Source organism: Atta cephalotes (assembly GCF_000143395.1).
Source record: "Atta cephalotes unplaced genomic scaffold scaffold00028, whole genome shotgun sequence".
Lineage (NCBI taxonomy): Eukaryota > Metazoa > Arthropoda > Insecta > Hymenoptera > Formicidae > Atta > Atta cephalotes.
This window is the reverse complement of record NW_012130092.1, coordinates 1,322,638-1,338,602: the sequence shown is the minus strand read 5'-3', so window position 1 is coordinate 1,338,602 and position 15,965 is coordinate 1,322,638. Positions and strand designations below refer to the sequence as shown.

The 15,965-nt window shown below is 26.5% G+C and overlaps 1 protein-coding gene across 1 annotated transcript in view; it reads left to right on the top strand.

Moving 5' to 3' along the window:
• The first annotated feature begins 6,448 nt into the window (after positions 1-6,448).
• LOC105620727 (serine/threonine-protein kinase fray2) overlaps positions 6,449-15,965 on the top strand; it is a 12,677-nt gene continuing 3,160 nt past the window's right edge. Inside the window, exons 1-3 of the mRNA XM_012202218.1 lie at positions 6,449-6,746; positions 6,810-6,855; positions 7,345-7,529. Of these exons, the coding sequence (XP_012057608.1) occupies positions 6,449-6,746; positions 6,810-6,855; positions 7,345-7,529 (529 nt within the window). The remainder of the gene's footprint in view (positions 6,747-6,809; positions 6,856-7,344; positions 7,530-15,965) is intronic.

The window sequence follows — 15,965 nt, the reverse complement described above, 5'->3', positions numbered from 1 at the left end:
AGATAAATAATATATTGTAGCGTCGTAGAGAGAGAGAGAGAGAGGGAGGGGGGAGAGAGAAAATGAAGATGCAAAAGGTGCAGCAACACAAACAGAGCTGTGGTTTTGTGTAATTTCACATTAAGTTACGAAATATAAATAATATAATAATAATAATGTAAAGTAATATATAATACTATAAAGCATATATAATTTATATATAAAATTTTCTATATAATATGGAATATTATTATGGAAGTATATTGTATATAGGTATACATATTAGGGAGTTTTTGCAATATCGTTCATCCGGTGAACGCTAAGTCAGATATCTTCTTTTTAACAATTACTTAAGAAAAGGATAATGTTACTTTAGCGTTCACTATATCTAGATTCATGTTATATCCAAAAATTCCCTATTCTATTTCATGCAGGAATTTATAATTAGTACCTACTATGCATTCTGTAAATAAACTTGAGATGTTACATATAGGAGATTTCAATAGATTCAAATTTATTCATTTTTTATTTAAAAATATCCATCTTTATAATACAGCAGGAACGAAATATTAGGAAGCATAGAAAGTTTTTGCAATATCGTTTATATAGTGGAAGGAAACAATGTGAGCCATAATGACAGCAAAGGGTAGTGGATGACTTGTCAACCAATTACAGAGGACCTTTTTTTACGAGAAATTACCTTTTTTACGCACAGATTTCAAATGTTCACAGATGATTACTATTAAAAATATTACAAACTTTAACATTATTATTAAACAGAAATGAGATTGCACGAATGTGTCAAAAAGATGCCGCCAAAGAACAGTGAATATATTGAATTTTCATAAAATGGCCTCCCTCATGATTGGTTGTCTGTTCCCCACTACTTTTAGACTGATTCACTGTTCGCTCCCCATTACTTTTAAGCTACTGGAAATACCTCAACTTTTTTCTTTTCACCATCATTTATATCATGGTGGAATTATAGAAGGTGAGCTATTCGCAGCTATGCGCAGTAGCTTAAAAGTAGTGGGGAGCGGACAGTGAATTATAGAGGATTCATTTTATGAAAATCTAATATGCTGTGTTTACTATTTCGAAGTGTATGGTGTTATATTTATAAATAAATCCTTCGTGATTGGTTGACAAAATATATCCCTCCATTTTTTTGCCGCCATTATGCATAGCTCAGCAGTTATCATTCCATGTTTATATATATTTAGATATGGCCGTGGAAGAAGATAACCTGAGAAGATCTAACGTTATCTGATAATGTTTTCGGCCCGATCGGGTTTGTATCAACTTGAGTTAGAAAATGCTTCGCTATAGGTTGATATTACACGTTCTACTAATAGGAGAGCACGAAACATCATTACTTCAAGGTTAGTGCAAACCTTACTCGGATGGTACATACCATAAATGTAGAAGTCCTCAAGTTATAAGGAATTGACCAATCGCTGTTGAATGAGAAAAAAATTGAATATAATTTAGTTCAATGATTAAGTTGATTTCTTACTACACACACACACACACACACACACACACACACACACACACACACACACATATTAAGCCAATCTGAAGCTTGCATTTTGAAATCAACACTTCATATTGGAAATAAACTTGAAATCGACTTGCAACTAATATAATTTTAGAGGCTTGACTCTATTACACATAGACCTGTGCAGAACGCGCTTTTATCTCTAAAATTCTATAGTATGCGTAATGTAAACTATAGCATGTTAGCGCACTCGATGTAAGCGCGTTCTGAATGGGTCATAATTTCTTACTATACGTAATTAGGATTAAAGCCCATATCAGGCTCATATTGAATCAGTCTTATGTGATTGGTCTATTATTAGGGGGCAGTTAGAGTCGACAGTGGGATCGGCTTGCAGCGGTAATCTGATACGGGCTCAAGGACAAAACGATCGTAAGGGACTTCGCACAATAAAAGGAACAGGGAATAGAGAACAGAGAATAAGAATTTCAACCTATCAGAAATTATGTATTGTGGAATACACAGTTTCTGTGCGGATGTCCCTAACTAAGTCATGGAACGTAAATCGTAGTTGTAGATGTGGGCCTTTTCTAATAGAATCATAAACAGTAAATCGTAAGATTAGGTCACTTTATTAGAAAACTTAACCAATCCTAGTCAATTATTCTTCTTACGCTTAAGTGTGATTGGCCAATTTCTTACGGCTTATGATCTGCGACTCTATTGTAGAAGATGCATGACAAAACATTGTGCGTTATGACCTACGATTACGACTCACATTTCACAATTCAATTACAACTACAGTTCTTCTAGTAAGAGTTAAGACATAAGAGCGGAAGAACGCCATTGCCAGGTACTGGCCGGAAAGCAATTCCATCATGGTTGACAGTTGATAGTTCAATTTTGCATCGAGCTTTCTACATCATGAAATAGTTGCTCACACCATTTCACAGATTCACTATACACCGAAAATATCCGCAAATGGCAGCGTTTCAAGGAACTCGAAATCTGATCAATCACGAGATCGAAGCCCATCATGATATGAACTTCCACGTAAATACACTGGCATGGAGGAAAATTTGTTGTTGTTTTGTGTGGCCGCAATTGATTAGCCGCCATTTTGTTGAGACAATGGTTGCGTTCAGCAGAGAAAGCAGCTTTGAAACCTATAAAATTCTTCAATATGATTGATTTATACGTTTAGATCTGTACGGAACCAAAAACAAGAATCAATCGTATTGAAGACTTTTATAGCAAAGCTTTTCTCTAAACGCAGTCATTATTTGAGCGAATCAGAAGCATTTGTGCGAAGGTGCTAATTGGTTAATTTTTGACGATTTTAGGTTTATTATATCCACTACACCTACTATACCCACTACAGTCGGTCACAAAAAGGTTGCAACTTTTTTTTTCGATTGGTTTTGGAATGCAGCTTACTCACCGAACGATTGGTTCTTATTTGTGAATTCATAAATAAGAATCAATCGCTCGATGAGCAAGCTGCATTCCGAAAAAAAGAGATCTATTTTTTGTGGCTGAACTATATACACTTTTGGAACTTAAAATGAGATAGATATACGTTTGATATTTGTTTAATGCGAAAAAGAGAATTCTAGAACAGTCTAATGTAGGAACAGAAAACAAACCAAAGGGGTTGCAACCTTTCTGTAACCAGTAGCGCGATTCCGTAAAGCGAGAAGCACACACTCGTACATAACACATAAAGCATAAAAAATTCAATCAATCAGACTTTATTTAATGGAAAGGAAGGAAGACTTTGATTGATACATTTTCGAATACATTACATGTTATGCGTTATGCAAGAGTCTGTGTTCCCCGCTTTAGCCTACTTATGTAAACTAGGCTATAGGGTATAGCCATGTTAGCCTTGATTAGTTTGGTCATTATCGGAATTAGAGTATAAGGACTTGTGAGTTGTTACGTGAGAATTCTAACAAAATATATTAATCTTTTATCTTAACTACTATTATATACTTCATAATATGGTAAATGTTAAGAAGACCATGGTCCATTCAAATTTTGATAAAAATTTACTCAATTGATGCGTTTTCTTATGAAAATGAAAAATCTATAAAAAAAAAGTGTCGCTCTGCCCCGCGAACCAAAATATTTTAAGTTAAAGTTGACGACTATGCAGGTTAGGAAATCTATCACAGTCATCAACACTGCTTCAAAACAAATTATTTAATTAGAGTTCTAACTCATGTGGACACTCCCACTGTCCATATGGGTTAGAACTCCGATAATTTGTTTTGAAGCAATGTTGCGTGACCGTGACAGATTTCCTAACCTGCATAGTCGTCAACTTTAACTTAAAATATCTCGGGGCAGAGCAACACTTTTTTCTTGTAATGGACTGTGTTCTTTTTAACATTTACCATTTTATAGAGTATATAATAATAGTTTTTATTGAGTAAATTTTTATCAAAATTTGAGTGACTGGGGACTTCTTAACACTCTGTAAAATTACTTAACAATTTGCATTTGATCGAAGAATCCTGGGCAGCTCTTGTAATTTACGATTTCAATTGGTGAATTTTTCGGAATTGGGCAACTATTGCTGAACAAAACAAGTTTTCTGTAATCGCTATGCGAAGATTTATATCATAGCTACATTCTGGCCGGAATCTATTTTGTATTTGCTCGTGCTGTTTTAGTGGTGAGTTTTTTTTTCTTACAAAGTAGCTCAAAAAAAAATGTTCAAAAACATTCCCAGGAAAACATCCAATATTCTTGTATAATAATATATTATATTCCAATATTCATTGCCAATACTGCAAAATCTAATTTTACGTTGCTCTACAAATCTTCAATATTGATGGAACACAACTTTGAATCTCACAATGAACCAACATAAAATTTCATTTCATTCTTTATTGCAATATATACATACAAATGTAATACATACAAGCAAATGGCAAAGTATCAGCAAAATTGCTGTTATAAAGTCAATCAGTAGTTAGATTATAAAAAAGTATTACACTGACAAAGAAACAAAGAAACCTAACATTCCATATATTACATAAACCTATAAACAAGCACATCATTTAACAAAAAAAATTGACAATAACATTTGAATTTACATTGGCATTTAAGTTTAAAATTAGATACTAAGTTTACATTCGCGCGGATAATAAAGAATTCGCAATGAAAAATCATGCCAAAAAAATAATATCTGATATCATGAAAGCCCAGTAGATCGATTGCCAGCAACATAGCCAGCAGACTGTACAATTTCCAGCATAGCAACATGCAAGCAATCCTATAGGAAAAAAATATTGTATGCCACAAGTATAACAGTATGATACTATAAGTTTGAATTTTGTATTCATTAATATAGGTGTAGTAAAAAGAAATCCATTATTTTTGTATGAAATTGAATGGAAAAATAATGAATTTCTTTTTACTACACCTAATACTCAAAGAGAAACAAAAATTGTTAATTCAGAAAAAAAGTGATAGAAAAGAAAATAAAAGATCACTAAAAAGTAACTAATTTCCAATTGTCGAATGTCAAGCCATGATTTTAAGGAAGAAGTAAAAGAAAGAAGGAAAAATATTGGACAGAGAATCATCATATGACAAGAGACTAATATCTGAGATTTTTTTTAAAGAAACAGAGAAAATAAACAAAATGACACGGAATCACTTTCCAATGGATATCTTCCGTTCAATCATTATTCCCATCATAATGTCCCCTCTTATTACATTTCTCCTTTGTCGAAATTGCTCTCACGTTTTCTTATTCCAACAACAAAAATGACATTTAAGTATACCAGCTAAATTTTAAAAGCTCCATTTTAAGAGGTTTTATTAATGATGTAATTGCGGACTTTTCATATCCAGGTATTACATTATTTTATTAGATACTGATATTATCATATAGACTTTTAATTAATTTCAGCTTCAAAATTGTAACGTTTTTCTCTATTACTGAAATAGAAATTACATTCATGTAATCAGCACAATAGTAATCAAGAAGAAAATATAGTAAGCAAATATAAGTATCTACAAATGTTGAAAACATTTATATACAGGTTTTTTTAAAACAGCGCCGCATTGCAACACCGATTGACCAATATGATGCGTAAGAAAGAATTGTAAAAAAAACAATTTATATTACATTATAATTTTTGTCACATTAAGAATGACCTGATAAAATGGGTCGAAAATGTTTTGTCTTATCATTAATTTTAAATTAATTTTGAATTGTTAGCAACGAACATTCAGCTAGGCTTATAGCCGCTTTCATTATATTTTAAAATTTTGCCATAAAAGATGCTAAATCTTTTATGGCAAATCTATGATAAAATGAAAAGAGAATAAATGATATATAAATTATTAACAATGTTATCATTTCGTTATATTTTTTTACATTAGACATATGAGTAATTGATTTTTGTGTACATATATTGTTAGTGTAAGTATACAGGTTTGTCTAAAGAAATTTCAATGCAACTACTGATTTTTAAATTTATTATTATTTACTTCTAAAGTAAAGGAATTTTTTTACATATGTTCACAAAGCACTATGCAAACATCAAACCATAATATATTTTCTATATAACTTCATATATATTTAAAAAGTAGGACTTTTATTTTGAAAACTCATTAATGTTACATTAATGTTACAATAAAGATTATCTTACAATAAAATATAATATTTTCCCAGACGATATTGTATATTTTAAATTGTTATAAACATTCAAATTATTTTTGACTTTTTTAAAAGAATTTATACTATATATAATAAATATAAAAACGTTTAATAATATGATTTTAAATTGAATCGCAAAATGTGTTTTGTTATTAATCACAATAAAAGAAATAATAAAAAATGATTTTCTATATTAGCTATTAATATTGAATTTCTGTTAATCTAATTTTTAATTAATATATTTTATAATATATTTTTTAGTGAATTTATTTTGTTTTATATTTTCAGCAATGAATCCTATGCGATTAACAACTTTCCGGAGCGAGGAGTCAAGATCAACACGTAACGAAGATCACAATATTTTTACAGTTTTACTTTCAAGAACCGAAGAAAAGAAGCAAAGACGCAGACGAGAATGGCAACGCCAGCAAGAGCGAGAGAGACAACATGAAAAATTGAAGCAGCAAAAAATTTTAGAATATGAAAGGAAACGTGCACAAGCTTTAAAAAAATATGCTGAGGAAAAATCGTCACGTCACAGTCAAAGTAAAAGTGATAGTGAGTCTCCCTTGCATGTTCGGTACAGAGGTAGATCTAAATCAACTGCTTCCAAAAGTGATAGTGAGTCTCCCTCATATGTTCGATACAGAGGTAGATCTACATCAACTGCTTCCAAATCTGATAATCTCCATGAAAAGTGAGTGTATGATATATGCTTGTATCTTTATTATTATGCTAAGCATTTATTGGTATTTGATTAAAATAAGATGACTTGAAAATATATCCAGAAAGAATTTCAATGAATTAAAAAAGGTAATTAGTATAACAAAACAAATTATTTTTAGAGAATATTACTTACATAATAGTAAAAATGCATTCATGTATTAGAGCAGTGTTATTACATCGTTTATTGAAGATTGTTTGGCCATTGTTAGTTATTTATTACATAAACAGTGACACAGACAATAGTAATGATATTTCTTATTTAATTATTTTTTTAAATAGTAAAAAAGACATTTTATTAAGAAAATAGAAAAATAAAAATATTTTTTTAAAGAAGAATAAAAAAAGAACAATTTTTTTAGAAGGATATATCCAGAATAGAACTATTTTCCTGAAAAAAGGATCTGGTTATTTTAACAGTAATAATTACAATTAATTTAACATATTATCAAATTCTCTTTAGATTAGATGAGTCTACAAGTGGAACAGTACCTTTATTTAGAGGTCCTCAGAATGCACAGATTGATACTTCGGAACTACGTCGAATTAAAGTAGATATTCATAGGAATATTCCTGCAAAAGGACCTGTTACCGAATTAGAAAGAGCTATACTTAATCCTGAAGATGTGATCGTCAAGAGAAGAGAGGGTAAACTGTTAATTTCTATCTTTATGATTTTCTAAAATTCTTATTTTTGTAAAAAATTATTATTTAGCTCTTCAGTAAATGAAGAATTGTGTTACAGATAAAGAATTGATTGTATCTGCAATAATAATGACGTGTCTTTATTGTATGAATAGCATAAAAGCTTTGATATATTAGCACTAGATGCATATATAGGTTTATTCTTTACATCTATGAAGAATTTATTAGCTAAAAAAATCAATAACGAATTTCCCGAAGATGAGCAAGAGAAATCCTTATAATGATGAACATTGCAAATCTGATTCAAACAATTTTTCAACACAGGAAGAGTATTTTATCCATTATTTTTAACTTGAGGTTTTTTTCACAAGAAGTAAAATATGTATTGATACAGGAACTTAGAATGTTTTTCTGAAGAGATATTATGTCGCAATTCGAGAAGTATGTTTAACTAATAATTAAATAATATTTAAACAATATAATCCAAATAATTTATTGCATATTTGATACTCTTGCAACAAGAGATTTGTTTAATGTACATTTCAAATATAGTATTTGCTTTAACGATAATTTTATTTAGATTTTTAAGCTATATGCTAATTTTTTTTAATTAAAATATTTAAGTGTTTACTTATATTAAAGCTACATTTAATTAAACCTTATTTACTTATGTTTTGTACAAAATTTCATTTAACTTGTTTCTATAAGAATATTCCTGTAGAAAGACCGAGTACGAGCGTAGCGTGGAGGACAGCGCGTAAGTCTACCATGTTAGGAGACTATCGAACTTTAGTTCAATCCCTGACAGATCCAAGAAATTTTTACGCGCTCCTCTTCTGGCAAACCACCAAGAATATCTATTGCCAAGAACAAATCTCTTAATACTTCCATTCAGAACCGCATTAAATTATAAGTCTCATATGTCTGTACAACCGCATGCATACACGTCACGGGCATACGAGAGGTAGGCCAGTTCCGACTTTGAGCCATCAGAAAATGAGTGAAATATAAAAAGAATTATGAAGAAATATTCTTAATCTTAAAGATGTGATTGTCAAAAGAAGATAGGATAAACTGTTAATTACTTTAAAATTTTATTTATGATTCTCTAAAATTCTTATTTTTTAAAATTATTATTTAGCGCTACAGTAAATGAAGAATTGTGTTACGAATAAACTGACAATATATGCAATACTAATAATGTGTCTATTGTATATAGCATAAAAGTTTTGATATATAATAAGCACTAGATGCATCGATAGATTTATTCCTTACATTTATGAAGAATTTACTATAAAAAAATCAATAATGAACTTCATGACGATGATAAGCAAGAGAAATATTCGGAATAATGATGAACATTGCAAATTTAATTCAAGAAAATTTTCAAGAAAGAGTATTTTATCCATTATTTTTGACCAACTTTTTTCACAAGAAGTGTAAAGTATATATTGCAGGAACTTAAAATATTTTCCTAAAGGAATATTATTTCGCAAATCGAGAAGTATGTTTAACTATAATATCCAAATAATTTATTGCATACTTTATACTCTTGTTCAAGACATGAGTTAAATTTCAAATATAGCATATTTGCTCTTACAATAATTAATTTTATTTAGATTTCTAAATTATATATTTATTATATATTTATTTTTTTAATTGAAACATTTAATTAAGCGTTATTTATTTATACTAACATTAAATTATTAACATTACCTTATTTACTTCTGTTTGTACAAAATTTCATTGTTCTTAAAACGTTTTCATTACTTCTCATTGAAATAAATTACATAATTCGAATTTGATAATTCATACGTATTATATTACGTGCATTCCTACATAAAAAATTGTAAATTTGTAAATATGATTACGTATTTTTTAATTACTATAAAACCATTTATATATTAATTAAAAAATATTGCTTCACAGGAAATATAATTACACAAATTTTGAAGAGTAAATGATTCAAGTCTGCCAACGAAGATAAGATTAAACTTTTCATCATTCACTACAACGAACGAAGAATAGAAAAATATATAGATATATAGGATTAGATATACATAGAAACAGGAAAATCTTTTTAATGATTTATTTTTAAATTGATTCAATATAGTGAGATAATTTATACAATTTTTAAGTGAATTTTTTTATATATGCGAAAAATTTTTTTAAAATATTAATTTTCATTATAGCATATAGTATTGTTTTAATAATCAGTTTATACAATATTTTTTATTTAATTTGAATTTATTATTATTTACGATTAAATTATAAGATGCTGGAAGATACTGCTATTTGACAAATATCCTAATGGAAGATATTTTCTTTCACGGAAGATATTATATTATATGCTATAAAAGGGATACAAAGACAGCCTACAATGAAAATCAAGTATATAGAAATAGATATATAAGAACAGGAAATTTTTTTAATGACTTGTTTTTAAAATTTATTTAATGTAGTGTGATAACTTATACAATTTTTAATTGAATTTTTTACATATGCGAAAAATTAAAAAAATTGTCATTTCCATTATTATAGTATAATGTATAATTGTTGTTTCAATAATTAGTTTATACAATATTTTTTTATTTAATTTGAATTTATTATTACTTATGATTAAATTGCAAGATAGAGGAAAATACTATGTTTGATGAATATTCTCATGGAAGATATTATATTAATATTATAAAAGGGAGACGAAAATGATATAAAAAAGCCTACAATGAAGATAAAGTTAAATTTTTTGTTAAGAAGCATATTTAAAAATAGATATGGAAAAATCTGCTCTTTAAAGTAATTTTAAAATTATCTTAATATAACAAAAGCAAAATTTATGTAGTACTTTTAAAATACCGTTTCGAATGTATAAAAATTTTGAAAATAATTTTTATTTATAAGTATGTAGAATAATGGATAATTTCGGGAATTTTACTTTTATATTTTTATGAAGTGAATATTTTCTGATAATCAAATTTGTACTATTTTTCAATATAATTATAAATATTTAATAACGGATCAAATATAAAAAAACATATGTGATTAATTTTTAGCAATTGTTTTATAATTAATAATTAATTATTTAGTTTTGTAATTTTATATATATATATGTAATTATATATATATGTGTACACATGTACAGAAAATAATGGTAAATTAGGATTGAACTGAGAAGAAAAATACCTCTACTATTTTGTAATTTTCGAAATAGTTAAGATATTAATTGCTAAAAATTATTAAAAATTGGTCTTTAATATTTTTTTACTCAAATACTATCAATTTTACAGAAAAACTGCTGAAAAACTTTTACAAGAAATAAAAATTATTTATTTTCTTCTCATAGAACTCTAAGAATTTTTTCAGAATTTTTTCAGAATTTTTTAGTACCGTATTTTCATAATAAAAATGAGAAAACGCAGTACTAAAAAAATTGATAAAAAATTCTTAAAAAATTCGTAAAAAGAAAATAAATAATTTTTGTCTCTTGCAATTTTTCTATAAAGTTGAGTATTTGAGTAAAAAATTATTAAAGACTAATTTTTGGCAATTTTTAGCAATTAATATTTTTTTAACTATTTCGAAAATTATAAAATAGTATAAGACTTTTCTTCTCAGTTTAATTGATTCTGTCTCTATGTGAAAGATTTATCATTATTTTCTGTATATGTATACTCATATACACTTCCGAAACTAATACTTCCTAATTATAAAACAATTGTTAAATTTAATCACACGTTTTTTCATATTTGATCCGTTATTAAATATTTAATATTATTAATTTATATAAGTTATATATTTATATAAGTTATAATTGAAAAATAATATGTATTTGATTATCAATAAATATTCATTTCATAAAAATATAAAAGTAAAATTCTCGAAATTTTCCATTATTTTACACACTTATAATAAAAAATTATTTAAAAAATTTTTATACATTTCCGGAACGCTATCTTAAAAGTTACATCTTTTGTTATATTAAGTTCTTTAAATTGCTTTAAAGAGCAGGTTTTTCCTTATCTTTTTTGATATTTATTTTTAAATATGTTTTTTAATAAAAAATTTTTAATAATCCAACGTGTAGACAGCTAAGATCAAGAATCACTGAGCATAAGAATTACTATATTTGATGGAACACGTCTACTCGTAATGTCATATCGGAGCGTCGGTTATAAGAAGACCATGATTTCGATTGGGACAACGTTACAATATTGGACGACGTCTTATTGCAAAAAGAAGTTGATTTCAGATATGATATTCATTAAGAGACAGATGCATAGACTCAACAGACGGAGGGACTTTCCAAGGTCTACTTCCCGATCATAGACAAGCTATTCTTGTTCTTAGAATTAATTAACGCTTTAATGTTACATTTTTCTATTTGTTATCTCGGAAAATTACTAGCTAAAAACAAAAAATTACTCATTGTGTCTGATATTAACTGGCCAACATTATCAAGAACTGGTTTCTTGATTTTTATAATAATAATTATTTTTATAATAATGTTTGCGATATAATACTCTGAGAGCATGGTGAGCGTCCTTACTGGATAATTAATTATAATCTTAAAATTATTTGCCAAATTAGTTCTTCATATTTTATTTTACGATATTCTTTAATTTCTTTTCTTTTTTTCTTATCCTTTTTCTTTCAGTCTTTTTGGTTTTAATTCCAATATTTAAATTCTCGATAGGGGAGCTCACCATGACAGAATAACTTTTATTCACAGTTTTTATATATGTTAGTTCATGTTGTTTCTGAAGAAGGTTCAAAAATGAACCCAAACATGTAACGCGTTTTAGTGAATAAAGAAATTTCACACTTCATAGGTAAATTATTTACGCGATTTTTATTACGTCTTCTGCGGTTAGCTCTTATTGTCCGTGTCTTTTCTAGTTCTTTAACAAATTTAACTTTATCTTCATTGTAGGCTTTCTTTACTCATTTTCGTCTCCTTTTTATACTAATATAATATCTTCCGTGAAAGAAAATATCTTCCATGAGAATATTCGTCAAACAAAGTATCTTCCTCCATTTTACAATTTAATTACTCATTTCATGAATAGTAATAAATTCAAATTAAATAAAAAAGTATTATATAAACTGAAACAACAATATTACATTATACTATAACAATGAAAATGACAATTTTTTAAATTTTTCGCATATATAAAAAATCATTTAAAAATTGTATAAGTTATCACACTACATTAAATCAATTTTAAAAACAAATCATTAAAAAAATTTTCTTATATATCTATTTCTATATACCTGATCTTCATTGTAGGCTGTCTTTGTATCCCTTTTATAGCATCAATATAATATCTTCCTGAAAAATCTGAAAGAAAATATTCTTCTATTAGGATATTTGTCAAATAGCAGTATCTTCCAGCATCTTATAATTTAATCGTAAGTAATAATAAATTCAAATTAAATAAAAAAATATTGTATAAACTGATTATTAAAACAATATTATATACTATAATGGAAATTATTATTTAAAAAATTTTTCGTATATATTAAATATAAAAAAATTCACTTGAAAATTGTATAAATTATTATCTCATTATATTGAATCAATTTAAAAACAAATCATTAAAAAGACTTTCTTGTTTCTATGTATATCTAATCCTATATACCTATATATTTTTTCTGTTCTTCGTTCATTGTGATTCATAAAAAGTTTAATCTTATCTTCATTATGGGTAGACTTGAATCATTTACTCTTGCAAATTTGTGTAATTATATTTTCTGTGAAGCAATATTTTTAAATTAATATATGAATAGTTTTATAGTAATTAAAAAATAATATAATCATTTTTATAATACGTAATCATATTTACAAATTTACAATTTTTTATGTAGAAATGCACGTAATATAATATATATGAATTATAAAATTCGAATTATGTAATTTATTTCAATAAGAAGTAACAGAAACAATGTTTAAGTATAATGAAATTTTGTATAAACAGAAGTAAATAAGGCATAATTAAATATTAGTAGATAAATAATGCTTAATTATAGATATAATTATAGATAAATAATGCTTAATTAAATGTTCCAATTAAAAAAGTAACATATAATTCAGAAATCTAAATAAAATTAATTATCGTTAGAGCAAATACTATATTTGAAATTTAAGTCTGCCTTGAACAAGAGTATAAAATGTGCAATAAATTATTTGGATATTATTTGAATATTATTTGATTATAATTAAACATACTTCTCGATTTGCGAAATAACATTTTTTTAGGAAAATATTCTAAGTTCTTGCAATATATACCTTGTGAAAAAAAAGTTGGTAAAAATAATGGATAAAATACTCTTTCTGTGTTGAAAAATTTCTTAAATTAGATTTGCAATGTTTACCATTATTACGAGTATTTCTCTTGCTCGTCATGAAATTCATTATCGATTTTTTTTATAGTAAATTCTTCATAGATGTAAGGAATAATCTATGCATCTAGTACTTATATATCAAAACTTTTGTGCTATTGATACAATAGACACATTAGTATCCGTAACACAATTCTTCATTTATTGCAGTGCTAAATAATAATTTTACGCAAAAAATAAGAATTTTAGAGAATCATAAAGATTTTAAAGAAATTAACAGTTTATCATCTCCTCTTTTGACGATCACATTTTCAGGATTAAGTATATCTCTTCATAATTCGGTCTTTTACATTTCACTCATTTTCCAATGGCTCGAAATCGGAACCGGGCCTACCTCTCGTACGTGTGCCCGTTGTGTGTATGCATGCTGCTGTACAGGATCTATAATTTAACACCGGTTCTGAATGTTAAGAGGTTTGTTCTTGACAATAAATACTCCCCTAGCAAGGTAGACTTACGCGCTGTCCTCCATGCTATACTACATGCTATCGTGTTCGGTCTGTGTACAAGAATATTCCTATAGAAATAAAATTTTTTATAGAAATGAAGTTAAATAAAATTTTGTACAAAACATAAGTAAATAAGGTTTAATTAAGTGTAGCTTTAGTATAAATAAACGTTAAGTTAAATATTTTAATTTAAAAAAATAAGCATATAGCTTAAAAATCTAAATAAAATTAATTATTGTTAAAACAAATACTATATTTGAAATACACATGCATTAAACAAACCTCTTGTTGCAAGAATATTAAATATGCAATAAATTAGTTGGATACTGTTAAAATATTATTTAATTGTAGTTAAATTATTATTATTTAATTATAGTTAAACATACTTCTCGAATTGCGACATAACATCTTTTCAAAAAAACATTCTAAGTTCCTGTATCAATATATATATTTTACACTTCTTGTGAAAAAAACCTCAAGTTGAAAATAATGGATAAAATACTCTTTCTGTGTTGAAAAATTTCTTGAATCAGATTTACAATTCATCATTATTACAATATATTTGTATATAATTAATACAAATAAAAATTTGTATCCTTTGAAGGCAGTTTATTTCTATAAATGTAAAAATTTAAATTATAATTTTTGCAATAATACATTGCAAATATACATGATGTTTACTTTTCAGAATTTTCTTTTATATTGATGTTTTTATTCCGCATTTTTTTAATAATTTTAATAAAATTTTTAAAAAGTTAAAATATAATCACTGAACAAATATTCATAGAAATAAAAGAATAATATTATAATAAAGATTTAAAAAGTATGAAATATGTTATGTAAAAGTTAAATATTGAATATTATTAATAAATAATACAATTTTTTTTAATTCTTGCTGAATTATTAAAACATAAATTTGTAGAAATCAATCAAATATTAATTACACGATTGTAAATTATTTCAATATCGTCAACAATGGAAGATATGAAATATCCTTAGAAGAGTGGTACATTTTTTCATTGGAAGATGATTTCCTAGTTATTATGGATATTGTTACTATTCTTCGCGCAAGATTTTACTGTTTATTACATCATTTTTCTGTTGTTAAGCTAAATAATATATTACAAATTACAGTTTTAATCAAATTTTAAAAGAGCTAGTAAATCATTACGTAAAAAAGTTCTTAAAATGTTCTTTTGTTTTTTTGTTGATTTAATGATTATTTATTGCAAATATTATATCATCTAAATCTTATGCAATTTTTTTTATCAAAGTTTGTATTTAAGTCTTTCTGTATTTATTATATTTAGATTAGTTGTTTAGGGATTGGGATTAGGATGTAAAATATTGTATTGTCATAAACGAAAACAGAACTCAGTTTTTAAAATAGTTTTTAAAGTAATTCTTAATTTAATATTTTTGTTACTTACAAGACCATGTCAATCATGTCATCAATAGTAATATTGCTATTATTATGATAATGATCAATAATAACAAATAAAACAAATTTAAAGCGAAGACAAGAAATTTAATTTAGATAGGTGAGAAAGATAAATCATAATTATCTGAATGTCTTCATTTATTCATTACA